The sequence below is a fragment of the Cheilinus undulatus genome, linkage group 6 (assembly GCF_018320785.1).
Source record: "Cheilinus undulatus linkage group 6, ASM1832078v1, whole genome shotgun sequence".
Classification (NCBI taxonomy): domain Eukaryota; kingdom Metazoa; phylum Chordata; class Actinopteri; order Labriformes; family Labridae; genus Cheilinus; species Cheilinus undulatus.
Window position 1 is genome coordinate 16,878,986 of NC_054870.1, and position 14,143 is coordinate 16,893,128.

General features: G+C 38.2%; 1 protein-coding gene across 1 annotated transcript in view; it reads left to right on the forward strand.

The window, feature by feature from the left end:
* The window catches only part of hectd2 (HECT domain containing 2), an 86,350-nt gene that overhangs the window by 12,238 nt on the left and 59,969 nt on the right, over positions 1-14,143 (forward strand). The window contains exons 3-7 of the mRNA XM_041789313.1: positions 9,093-9,231; positions 9,395-9,497; positions 9,682-9,771; positions 12,020-12,084; positions 12,382-12,427. Coding sequence (XP_041645247.1) covers positions 9,093-9,231; positions 9,395-9,497; positions 9,682-9,771; positions 12,020-12,084; positions 12,382-12,427 — 443 coding nt within the window. The remainder of the gene's footprint in view (positions 1-9,092; positions 9,232-9,394; positions 9,498-9,681; positions 9,772-12,019; positions 12,085-12,381; positions 12,428-14,143) is intronic.

The following is a 14,143-nucleotide window of genomic DNA, read 5'->3' on the forward strand; positions in this document are numbered from 1 at the left end:
TCTCTGTCTGGGATATAATGATGTGTTACTTCCTCTGTTTACAGTATGCTTGATGTATGTACTCAGACTCTGTTTATGTTGAGCTGTGAGCGGCAACTCTTGTCTACATAGAGGAGGGGATCCAGAAGAAGTAAAGCTTCTGAGCATCTTAGAAGTTTTCTAGTTTCGGAAACAGTCTTCAGATTAAATTGAATGTTTCTCATTCTGTATAGAAAAAAAGTCTTACAGACTTCCCAAACATTAAAGTACAAGAGAAGACATAAATGTAATCAAAATGTTATTTTATTATGTCACTTGCACAAAGAAAATAGTGAAAAAAAAAAGAAAAAACTCATCTTAAGGCTTTTGTAAGCTGTGTTATGGTTTATTGGCTGTGAGTATTATGGCATTAAAGGGGACACTACTTCTCGTTAAAGACGAGGTTATTTCTGACTGCCGTGAGAACGCAGACCCAGCTCAGCGCTCACCAGCCTGCTTTGTCACCACGGCTACTGATGCCAGAATAATTATGCAAACCTCCGCCCAAATGAAAACCATATGAAAGTGAAAACACTCAACACACTCACACAAAAGATAGTGTAGCATTCCTCTGGCCCGTTACAGGCGTTCAGCCTGCTGGATAATCACCACAATTTGCTTTTTCATCTGTGAAGCATTACAGGAGGTTAGTATTTCCTTTTAATATTGTCAAATATGGTTTGGTGAACCAATGCTGAGCTGAGATGGATCCATCTGAGTTTCATTCCAGGATCTGAAAACAATGACACCTTTTCTGAAAACACTAACATCAAAGCCAGTGCTGTTAGAAACAAGATTATAAACTTTATTGACAACAGCAGGGGTCTATTACATCAGGGTTTAGTGATACAGAGACTTGATAGAAGGAGTAAAAACCGTAGGAATGCATGCATAAATACTATAACTGCATTTTTTGGTCTTTTTTTATTATCTTTACCACCTGCAGTAATGGGCGTGGTGGTAAAGTATTTATAGTATTCTTCATACCTTGAAGAATTCTATAAATATATCAAATATATAACTGGATCATTCTTTGATATTTTAGAAACCTTGAGTATACTATTTTCTTACATTATACTGAGTTATTTGTCATTATTGTTATTTACGGGCCAATCAGAGCAACAAAACACATGACGTAGCTGTTACTGAGGTGCGCCACTATCGAGGAGTAAACTCCACAGAGAACTGCATAACGCGAGCCATGGCGACTGTAGACATATCAGTACACGACTTTTGTTGTTTTTGAAAAGAAAACAATTCAATGCTGTTTTTTGTTCTTCTTTTAACGAAGAAATGTCATCAAGTTCTGAAAGCTCTAATAAAACTCACGCTTTAGCAGCATCAATGGACGGACAGCGAGAAACAATACTGGATCTGCAGCACTGAGCGGTTGTTCAACTTTGAAAAGGAAGAGGCCGAACTTAAAATGCACCGCAATATGACTCCTAGATAACGGCGGCAGTAACACAACATGTCGCTAAAGACATGAGCCCAGTGTTGTTGAAAAGCCAGGATTTGAAAATCTCACAAAGACACTCAACCCAGAATACCAGATTTGCCTGGGCTCAAACATTTTGCTGAAAACTCCCTGCCAGAGCCGTACATGTCAGAGAGAAGACGGCCCAGCAGCGGACTAATGTAATCCACTTCTCCTTAACTACGGAGCATTGCCTCAGGATAACAGTTCAAAACACCAACAACGCGGAGTTAAAATGTTCCCACCTCCAGACAAGCCCCCCCGGATCACACAGGAAAGTTTCTTGAATAAGATCTAAAGACAATCTCATGTTATGAACTTGTCGAGAGAGATAATGGACTAATAATAATAGAATAATAATTTTACAATCAGCAATAGTAAACCTAACACAGAAAAGATTTCAGGACTTTCCATACACTGTAAAATACAGAGTATTTCCTGATTTATGTATTTTTGATTTATTTGTAAAAGACTGAATGAAGTCTTTTTCAAAATAAAACTGCTAAATTTGATTTTTATTGAATTTTTCCCCTTTGCAAACAATTTTATTAAAAATCCAACAGAACAGTCTATTTTGATCACGAAACTAGTGTCATTGGGGCCGAATTAAATACAGCTGCTGAGAGGCCATTTCAAAATATTGATATAGCAAAAATATATCGGGATATCAATTTTAGGCCATATCGCCCAGCTCTAATGTCAATCATGCACAATGGTTGTGCGTTGTGAAGTAGCACAGTGTGAGCTGACTCCATCTACAACTTTGAGAGAGTCACCTTGAAATTGCATAAATTATTGTGCGCTTCAAGGGAGGTTGGAGGGAAATATGGTCTTTGGGGTGTTTTTTTTTTAAGAGGAGGGTAGATGGGCTGCTTTCAATTCAGCCTGTTGGTTGGTTCAACTTTAAACCAATGATATGCTCTATATAAGCTTTATTCACCACTATTTCACCACTCTTATTCAGTAATTTAGCTCTTGCTATTTGTTCTATCATTACAAATTCAGTAGCCATCATAGGCTAGCCACACCTTTGAACCTTCCCATCTGTTGCTGAAGTCTAAATTAGGCCTTAAAAATACTGTTCATTTCCTGAATAAACAATGGGTAAAGAAAGTCACAGCTGGAAGTCCTTTATCCTTAAATCACTACACCAAAAAACTCAAAAAGTTGCCCCTTGGTCTTAAAGGCCTGTGTCCTCAGAAGAATCTAAATGTGATATGAGATTGAAATCAAAAATGATAAGTTGTGGATAAATTCACTCATCAGATCTTAACACTTCTGTGAGGATTTTTTGTGCTGTTATGATGCACTCTGTGCACAAAGTGTTTTCTGTATCTAGGCGAGGTACTTGGTGAGTTTTTCTGCCTAAACCCTCTTGCGTTTTTTTTTACATACAAAAGTGTGAAATGTCTAAAAAGGCTGTGTTAGAGTGCTGAAAATGGTTTAATCTGATACCATCTTGTAACATTAAAAACAACAGAGTATAAAGAGACAGTCTTGTATCTGAAGTGGCATCACTATTTATTTAAATCAGTTTCATAACAGTTAAAAACTCATGACAGAGGCTTAAACATGAACAGCACTATGAATGAAAGGAAGGTACTTGATTACAACACCTGAGGATGATAACAAGGTCGTCCTTCAAGCTCTTATTGCGAAAAAGAAAATCTCTGGCTTTGTTGTGTGAAACTTTACTGAAAAAAAAGAAGAGGTTCCGGGGGAGGACAGTCTTGAAGGTGACTCTTCTGATGAAAGGGTGTCATGACGACCAAGGTTTGTTGTTGTCAGGACTAAATTGCGTGACGCACAAGCTGACAAAGCAGTTGTAATTAGGAGGCTGTGACAGTGAAGGACATGGTGCAGTGATGGAGGGATGAGGGTTAAGTGCAGTTTCTCCTCTTTGTATCATCAGTTTTTCATCTTAGTTGTACAGCTCATTAAAATATATTTAATTAAAGGTTGCTGTAATTATTCACAACTTTCATTGTCCTCAGTGGATGAGTCAGAGTGATGTTAGGTGATTCAGTGTTTCCCCTGTTGCTACATCATCATGTTTTATTCCTTTGTCTGCTTCAAAGCTGACACACAGACACTTCTTTACATGTGTATGTGTATGAAAAATGACATGAAATACATTTTTTTAAAAGGATAATTAGCCCAGACATTTCAAATTGGCCATGGTTCTCTAGAAACAGGGGATTGCCTCCGTGGGAAGTCAGTCTTTAACCCAAGTGAGATCAGTACTGCTCTTTCAGCAGTACTGAAAGAGATGCACCAGACTTTTTCTGGTGATGAGGGAGCTAAGATGGAAGATTAAGCTTTCAAATTACCGGTCAATCTTTGTTCCAGCCCTTACCTGAAATCATGAGCTTCATGTAGTGTCCAGAAGAGTGAGATCACGGAGAGAGGTGGTTGGGACTCCTCAAGAGGATGGCTGGGTCCAGTTGTAGAGATAGGGTCAGCCTCCTGGTTGCCTCCCTGTGATTTAATATCCCAGGGATTTTATATTCCATCTGGCCTAGAAACACCTCAGAGTCCATCAAGAGGAGCTGCAAAGCATTGCTGGGGAGAGGGATGTCTGAACTGACTTGTTTGGCCTGCTGCCACCCTGACCCAACCCCAGATATGTAGAAGATGGATTTTAAAATGATTAATTTGTGGTCCATGAGCCAATCACTGTTAAAGGTTGTAACAGTAAAAAATATTTTTACCAAGCATTTTTTATAATCAAAATTGATTTATCTAATATAGTCTTACTTCATATTTTTTGAAAATATATCAACATGTATATCTCAAAAACTCAATATGTTGCCCACTCCTAAATGTCCCTGAATACATCTAAATGTGTTTTTTCTTGATTTGCTAGAGTGCCACCTACTGTATGGGGGGAATAACAGCTCTTACATACATGGCCGTATTGTCTGTTAATTTCACACAAATGAGTCCTGACTTGATCACATCTACATATGAGCTTCCTCATCACACTAACACCTACTGTTAAATAGGGATGGGGATCAAAAACCCAGGTCCAGAAAGACCTGGTTCTCTAAAAAAATCAATAATGTTTTAACTTATAGATAATGCTATCTAGTCTCACAGGTTCTGTGATGTAAAGTCATTTTATGATATCACTGGTGTAAAATCATAAATGAGTTCTTGCAAGAGGAAAATGAGCCGAAAGCATATTGACAATGTGAATCAAATGAAACTAAAATGAAATACCTTTAACTAGGTCTGTGGTCAACTAAAAAAAACTTGTCAAAAATCGCACCCAGGCACCAACCAACCATTTGGTTATTCAGGTTAAAAAAAAAAAAGAAAGAAATAAAAACACTCAACCAATCAAATGGAAGCTGTCAGCACTCATAACACTTGCTTCAGCTGCTCCAAGACAATTTTCTTTTTCATTTGCTCAGATAAATGCTGAAAGTGCTACAAAACTCTGTTGCAAAGTTGAATTGAAGTATTTTTGGGTAAAGAAGTAACTAATGACATGTGCCTGCAAAAACATTTGTTAGTCTTTTTTTAACTAATAATGTTCAACAATTTTTTTAGCCTGTGACTTTTTCTAGATGAGTCTTTGTACTTATACCTTTTTTTTTTTTTTTAAGAATTCATGTAAAAAATGATTATATAGAATAATTTCAAGTTCTGTGTAACCTTTTCTGTAGTGCCTTATTGAAGAGAAACATTAATTGTGGTGCAGAGAGAATTTTGGATCCAGATCACATTATAATTTATGTGTTGTCAGCTTTCATACTCTAGCCCCTTTTATCTCCTGCTTGTCTGAAGCAGCAGGATGAGGACCCATAATGCACCTGGACAGGCCTGCTGGTGACTATAGTTACTGTGGAGACAGAGACAATGGGAGGCTAATTATAGATGAAATTTATGGATGGTCAGAAATGTGGGAGAATGGGCGAACATGTGTATGTGTGTGATAGTTAACGGTTGTGTGTTGGTGAGTAAAATCACGACTAACCTTTATCTTTTAGTTTGACTCTCTTCTGTCCGACTGTTCACCTCTCCCTCTGTCCTAATGTGTGTTCCATGGTATCATATTCATTTAAAATATGAAATAACATCTATCTTTTCATTTGATGTTAATCAAATGTTATAAATATTTTTGTTCCTAACTGAATGTTAGTTTTTGTGGCTGTGTTTCTGATATTAACTACCTTTACTAAAATAAATCCTTGCACAAATCTGTAGTATACAAAAAAGCCAAAAGGAACTTAAATGAATATTATGTATGAACTCATTAAATTCTTCCTTTTTTTCTTTGCTCTTGAATCCATTTGAAAGGGGGCTCAGTACCTTCAGTGACCTGTAGCCTCTTCATCCCTGAGCTTTGAGTTTAACAGTGATGTTGAGATACTGTAGCTTTAGGTGTAAGACTGATTCTTGAGTTCAGTGAGGTTTCTCTGTTTCACTACTCTTTCAAATGACTGCACAAGTACAGTGTTAGAAATATAGAAAAATAAGTGTGTGACAAACAAATAAACTTAGAAGTTCCTGTAGTGGCTGTTAAATATGTTCAAGCTGGGAGCTGAGCTTTCTCTGATGATTCTCTGTCTGCTAGACCAGGTGTTTCCTCTGTTCAGATAACATCACTGCACTGGCCGGTACTCAAGAGGACAGGACTGGATGTTATTGATATTCTCATCCAGCTGATGTTCTCATCTGAACTAACTGTGTTCATCATTTATGAATTGTACTTTTTATTTACTCTTTAAGCCTAAATCACAGCAGGGCTGTATGGCGTTTGCATCCATTGAACCTTTGCAAATGTGTCTAAAAGACATTGTCTATCTCACAAAACAAATGTAAAGAGCTAAAAGCACACCAAACCACTAGGGTTAAACAATTTGTAAAAAATAATCTAATTGTGATCATTTTTACACTATGTAAACACACACGATAGATAGATTAGAATATAAAATGTTCTACTGGGCCGGGCCTATAACTTGACACCAGATTGACTGTTTCTTTCATTGCATGAGATGGATTTGACATTTATCTGAAAAACCTACCATACAAAGTGTCTGGGAGGGTAGAACTTTTCAAAAAGTTCTTGGAAGATAATCAGACAAACATTCTGTCTGTCACATTCATTATAGGTCAAAAATGACAAAATGAGCATGTGCAGCTTCAGTTGAAGCCTGACAGTCTGGTGCTGCTGTAGTTCATAAACAGTGGAGGGTGTTGGTGGATAAATCTAATGCCGTGGCAGGCCGGGAGAAGTGCAAAGTCATCCTCAATGCCAAAAGAAACTTTCACTGTGGCTCTTAGCTGTTGTTTTAATAAAGAATTGTGTCCCAGTTGTGATAAACTCCCACTTTACTCTGGCTACATCTGGGCTTATAGCTACACTGGCAGTAGCCATCAATTATATTTGCTTACAGTAACCAAATCCTGCCTTTGACTATCACAAACTCATGCCCAACGAGGTTGGAAGAAGAGTGAAACGTCTTTTCTGTCATCTGGATGGGATGAAGTGCTGCCAAACAAGTGGGGTGCAATCTAAGTAGATGCACACAAAGTATGTTCCCAAGTGTCTATTTCCCTATTCAGCTAAAAGCCCTTTAAAATTACCTGTCCATTAAACTGATTGATTGATTGATTGATTGATTGATTGATCGATTGATGATTGATTAATTGAGTGATTGATTGTATTTTATTTACGTGCCTTGCACAAAAAGTGCCAAACTCTCATGGATTTATAAGGCACCAGAAATGCAATTGCAGTGTTTTACAAAAACATAAATTCATAACAATTACAAAGTTGCGTGGTCTTTTCCCAGTTCAGTAGTAAACAATACACCCTGCCTTTTCTCCTAGGCTTTGCAGATAAAATGTGCTAAAGCAGATTTTATCTGCAAATTGTATCTTTTCTGAAACAGAACTCAAGTTTTTCATAGTCATCAAACCAGAAAAAGTCAGCATTAATCAAGGACATTTTCCTGGAATAGCATTAAACCTGCCAGTCTCTGTGGCTAGGGGTGAAGTTCCTGAGCACAGCTGTGCACATAAAGATCTGTGTCTTCTCGTGAGATTATACTTGACATAAGACTCCACATTATAACTATTCTTCATAGGACAATACGTTCGTAATTTTGGTTTACACCATATATCGACAGACTATTTTTGTCTGTACTTAGTAAACAAAGAATTGTTAATGTCCTGAATGTCACATAGTAGCTTATTTCAAAAAATGAATGACATGTTATTGACTTTGAAAACAGTTTTCAGTTCCTTTGCCAAGGGATGACATCCCAATAAAAAAATCTTTTAGTGAGTCTCTGATCAGACATCCTTACAAGCCTATTCCAGAGCCGCAGCATTTCACATTTGTGTCTGATGTTTGGAGGCTCCCATCCCATATATCCACTCATAGCCAGGACTAATGTGAATTTATGAACTCCAAAGAAGGCCCAAATGGCTCTGTAATGTATGGAATTAGAACTCTGATGCTCCTGGGACCCCCAAACACCAGAGGCATAGTCAAACACTGGGCATACACGTGAATTATAGAGCTGTGTGTAAGTTTAAAATACAAGATTACTACTGTGCTTTTTTTTACTACTCTAAAGAGGAGAACATAGTTAGAAAACAGTAAAATTCATCACTGGGTTGTGATGATGTGTTGTGCCAGCAAATATGATGGCAGCCTGATACACTCTGTGGAGTATGGCTAACATTAGCAGCTAGCTCCGCCAGCCTTCATTCCTCTTTGCACATCAATATCATGCTTTGATATGTGGCCTCTTTTAACTTCTGTTGAGTAGTTATACATGAGTTTAACACTTGTCAGCCTATATGCCAATTTATTTCCCTTTACCACTCTAAAACACTGTCATACCATGCTGTTCCTACTCCATGCTAACTGCTAAGCTTCTCATATTTACGTCCGGTGAAGTGTCTGCATGGGAAACACTCTGACAGGAAAGCAGCAGCAGGTTCATTACAGTTTAAAAAAGTACTAGACTGATATTTCAAGCCCATGTTGATAAAAAAAGATAGGTAATAAGATTAAGTGACTCGTAAATCTTGCGCTAGCTAATTTGATACATGAATTTAACCGTTAACCATGTGCATCTGTAGTGCAAACATCAATTTGAAAGTCAGTAGCAAATAGGGCTGAATGATTTTGAAGAAAAAAAAACAATCTAATTGCAGTTATTTCGATTCGTTGCTGAAGAAAATTAAGAAAAAAATCTGCAAAAATTAAGAAAGTAGGATCTTTAGCAAACTATTCTAAAAAAAATGACATTTACATTTTTGAATGATCATAACATAACATCTCTGCTGAAAAAAATGCATTTGGTAAAACTGTTTTTATTTATTTTTTCCAAAAACTGGTGTTTTGACACGTTTCAGGTTAATGAAATTTTCCACCAATATGTTAAGCTAAACCCCTTCACAGGAGCTTCAAATTAGTTTAAATATATCAGATCAATCAGCATTAATGAAACATTAGAGTCAGATCCTGCTGAGGCTTTAACTGTACTCCAGTGAATCTGCTTGCATCTCCTCGGCCTCTTTAGAAGCACTGTTCATGTCAGTTTTTTCATCTTCTCTTGTGTCTCTCACCCAGGGAGAGAGCTGCCTCCGATCTGCAGCGATGTTCGTCAAAAGCATCGGATCTCCATTGACACTCTGCCCCCAGAGGTTAAAGCTCCGTTCCCCTGTGACCCCATCATCCCCTTACGCACCAAGACCACCAAGGAGTTTCAGTGAGTTAACAGACCCCAAACTTAAAGCTAAAACATATGGACTGTTTTTATTTTTCTACGAAAACCATAAAACAAATCAGTTGTAGTTTAAACGGCAGAAACACAACAGTCAATGCTGTTGTTGCTTAACTTATTAAAATATGTTGTGTGGTTGTTTTTTCAGAGAGGACATGGAGCATGCCGTCCAATCAGGTGACTGGAGGGAGGTCCGAGAGTTTTACCTGACCACCTTCGACTCCTTTATAGAAATCAACGCTGCCTTCAAGGTAAACACAAACACTCTGGCTCTTAAAGATTGCCTGTTGAGAGAAAACTCTGTTAGATGCTGTTAAAATTTTCCCAGACACCATAACCTCTTTACGATGGGAAAGTATTTTTTCCTCTACTGTTTTCTTTCTTTTCTCTCCTGCGCTGACCTTTTTTTTTTTTTCCTTCTTGCTTCTTCTCCAGCGAGAGGCGAATGGATCATTTAACACCATAGACGACTCAGGAGTCAACACCAAGTTTGTCAACGCTGTTTACGACGCACTGCTTAGCACAGTGAGTCTGTGACAACATGACCACACCCACACCTACGAATACACAGACACACTCACACATACATACCTCAGGATCAGTAAAGAGCTGCTCACACATCACTATAAAACTGCTTTTGTATCTATTGACCTCTTTGTGATACTAACATATTTAAAGCTTTCAAGGGGGGGTTAAGGTATTTATTGACTGGGGTCCTATTTCACATTTTTGGGGTCTTTTGGGGTCTTGATCTCTTTTTAGAGGTAAAAATGTTTCTGTACTACTCAAGAAGATCACCCCAGCTGCCAAACAAACCACAAAGACTGCAAGTGCAATCTGTCAGGAAATCTATCCCTGATCAAAGAACTTCCCCTACCCTTTTTTTTTCTTAAAATTGAGAAGCATCGAGCAACATTAAATATAAAAGTAACTTGTTTCTCTGCAAGTTTATAAGTAATGCCACTCTTTTGCAACTTTGTTTGCATGTTGCCAACTGTCCAGATGAGGCAGAGCTCGCTGTATGTCTGCCTCTGAAAGTACTGACTACCAGTTATCCAGAGTCAAGCAAAATTAGCACTTCTGCATGTGGCAACGAGAATAACAGACTCAGTGATCCTTATTACCCTAAAACTCTGACATCAAACTGGGCAGGGGCATACAGTTTTAGACACAGATGTTTTAAAGAAAATAACACAAAATGGGCTCTTGAGCTTTGGCTCACCATCATGTTCTTGTTCAAAATTTCAACTTAACAGGGATAGGGACAGGGATATGAATGTACAGCAACACAACCTAAAGTTTACCTTCTACTGGTACACAGCTACCTATGGGAGAAACAGAAACAGTGCACATGCTTCAGGAGTTTCTTTAGTTGCAACAAGAAGAAATGGGGAATACCATTTTTAAAGCATTGATTTTAGAAATAAATAAATAAATAGTGGAAAACTTGAATTGCAGATTGCATCATGTCCAGTAATGTTGTGTTGGGTCAAATTGTGTCACACCACGTGCTTCATGTCATATTGTGTCACATTGTGTTACGTCAAGTAGTGCTTGGCGATTTACTGAAAAAAAAAATCAAAACCGACATTTAGAGCCAATAACTGGTGTTAACCTGTGGTGTCTGTTATTTCGTTTTCCCCTTTTGTAATTCTTTCTATAAATGCACCATAGAAGCACATTACATAAGAGGCAGTCAGTGACACCGCCCCATCCAGGGCTACATGGAAGCGCTCCAGAGAAAAACTCAAATGGGAAGGGGGTCACATTGCTTTGCACCACATTGTATTGCATAATGCATGTCACTTGCTTTACCTGCTTCAGCATAGTGTCAGATCACGTGGCAGTGCATCAGGTGGCGTCGCATCATGTGCAATGCACCAAGTGGTGTTGAGTCAAGCTGGGTTGAGTCATTTCCCATCATTTCGCTTCATGTATGGTCTCGTCACATAGGGCGCCATGTAGCAACAAGCCATGTAGTGTTGCATCATACAGCATTGTGTCGCACAGTAATGCGTCATGTATCGAATCTTAAGTGTCTTATCACATAGCGTCAAGTCACATGACGTCACGCCACATAGTGTCTCTTCACATCATGCGGTGTCTAGAAGCATGGCATCACAAAGCATGGCGTCATGTAGCCTCACATCCTTTCAGGTCTCATTGCATCACATCTTGCTATGAACTCTAATGATTTCTTTGAATTTTTAGAAAGCTTAGTGTCATAGAAAGATGTGTTCTTTGTTAGGATGCTTTCTTTAATGTCTTTAATTGCATTGCAGCCTCAACTGCCTGGTACAGCTGCTGTTTGAAGTGTGAAACAGCTTAATAGACAGCCCTTCAGTTTCATAATTGAGTCTCAAACTACTACTGTGAACCAAATAGGTATATATGCAGAGTATGTTTTAAATCAACACATCAAGTGTGTACCAGGGTTATAGCCTCTATATAATTTTATGTACAATCTATAAAACTTAACATGCTTTGTGAGCTGATTAGCTGCCAGGGGATTCTGATTAATGGCATCCTAAAACACATGGCAACAAAATATCTTGGATTCATGTGCTCAGTATGCTCAGTTGATGAAGCAAAAATGTTATTTTCAGATCTTTAATACTTCAGGCTGTCCTTGTGACTTTCTTTAAAGGTTACATAAATATCTGGGATAAGACTTCCTTTCTCTTGTGCATCTCTGACATTCATGAATGTTGATTTAGGCTTTCATTCCTCATTTCTTGGATGTTGAATATGTTTTTTTCTTCTATATGTTTAGCCTCAGGACATCCAGAAGTCAGTGTTGAAAGGGATCATCAACAGCCTGCTGAGAGAGTGGAAAGGGTGAGAGCACCTTCTTGGACGAAGAGGCTACCCTCAGGAACTAATATTTATTACTTGATGTTGCTCTCTTACATTTTTATCCAATGTGACTTATCAATACAAATTGAAAGACTTAATTGGAGCGTTTTAGAGAATTTACTTTTGTTCTATACCTACTTCCGTCCCACCTCTCCTTGACCTGTCTGAGATGGCTTATAACAAAGACAGATCTAGCCCAGTCTTGGTTTTGTTTTGCTATTTTGTGGTGCAGTTATTCCTATTGATAACAGCTTCTTCTTTGTGTGTGTGTTTTTTTAGGCCTCGGACGAAAGACGACTTACGAGCTTATTTCATACTTGTACAGGTAAGACTAAAACACCTAGAGAAACATAGGCTATTTTCACAAAACAAATGAAATCGTACATATTTACACACACACCTCACATTGGGACACTTTCACTGTCAAATAGGAGGAGGCAAGACACTACATAACACAGAAATCCAAGGTAACAGATGGAGTAAGAAACCCAATAATATAAAGCCACTTTGTTGCTTTATGTCAGTGCTGAGCATAATATCAAAATATTATAGAAAAACTGTTGGAAAATTGGGAGGGTAAGACACTTTCAACATAAGTTTATTCATCAAAAAGTAATCTGTATCCAATGCAACTGTGTGACCAAGGTTTTTTTTTTTTAAATGTTGGCTGTGCAAAGTTAGATGGAATAAGTTCAATATGTTTAGTTATTCTGTTCACTTCAGCTATTTTTGTAGACAAAAACGGCTGAAACTGTAATCCAGATAATTATGAGTATCGGATCGGGATTTGGTATCTGTCAATATTCAATATTTAAAAAATGGCTCAGGATTGAAGGCCAAAAATGCTGATCAGGACAGCCCTAGTTCCTTATGATGTTTCTGTTCTATTATGAATAAGATATGGGTTTATGAGATTTACTGATCATTGCATTCTTTTTTTTTTTATTTTTTTTTTTTAAGATTTAAACAGTGTCCAGGGGTTTTTTGGGAGTTGGTGTTGTACATGAAAATGTAATAACTAAATAACGATCTCGGAGCACACAAAGTCTCCTACACACCCACTCCCTGGAATCTTAAGCCGTGTTTCCATCAGGGGGTCCGCTTTGATTCAGTTTGGTTTGGTATAGTTTGGTACGCTAAACCCCAAAATAGTTTGCGTTTCAACCGACACCCGTGCTCTCACTTGGGTGGGCGGGGCTGTAAAAGCATGCATGTAAAGTGACAAACAGCGCGAGTCAGCTCTTCCAGCTGCAGAGTTATAGAAAGGATGAGAGACAGAAATCAGTGGGGAATAAGCAGTAAACAGCTTTATTTCAGCTGAAAGTGCTTTAAAAAAACTAACTACATCTTAATGATGTTAACCGCTGTCAGTACAGATCCTCAGCTGATGGAATACATGTACAGAGATGGTTTGAGTCTCTACGTTAATATGTGAATATATCTAGTCTAGAACAGTTTATACGACAAAATATGAAAGTTTAGAGCTGTACTGTGAGAATTCGCTGCATTGGAAATAAAGTAGAAGTTCAGCTGGTGTTAAAATCAAGCTAGATTAAGTCAGAAATCCAGGGTGCGCTGATCTCGTTCAAAATAGTCTGCAGTCTGAAGTTTTACGAGCCTGTTCAACAACCACAGAGCGATGTTTTCACAGGTTACCTAACGTAAGACGTAGATTGATAACTAGTTACAGATGAGAGTGAACTGTTCAAAGGCTTCGTATTCACAAAACTTCTGCATTAATTTAGTTTCTCATCCATCATGGATGGATCAGGCTGATGTGAGCCTTCAGGTTCTGCTTTGTGTTCTTAAAATCATCCAGATAAACGTCAGGAAACTAGATTTGTAGCCAGATACCAATATCCACAGACTAGGAAACAGTTTGGATCTCCGTCAAGTCCAAATATTTCCCATTTAGGCAGATATTGGTCAATTTTTCTCCCGTTTTTGCCCGCCTCTCACACCAGACTTCCGTCTTTGAAGCCCGGAGGCGAGCAGCTGAGTCGCGCGCTGACATGACGTCAGTGCAGCCCCTATTGTTGTG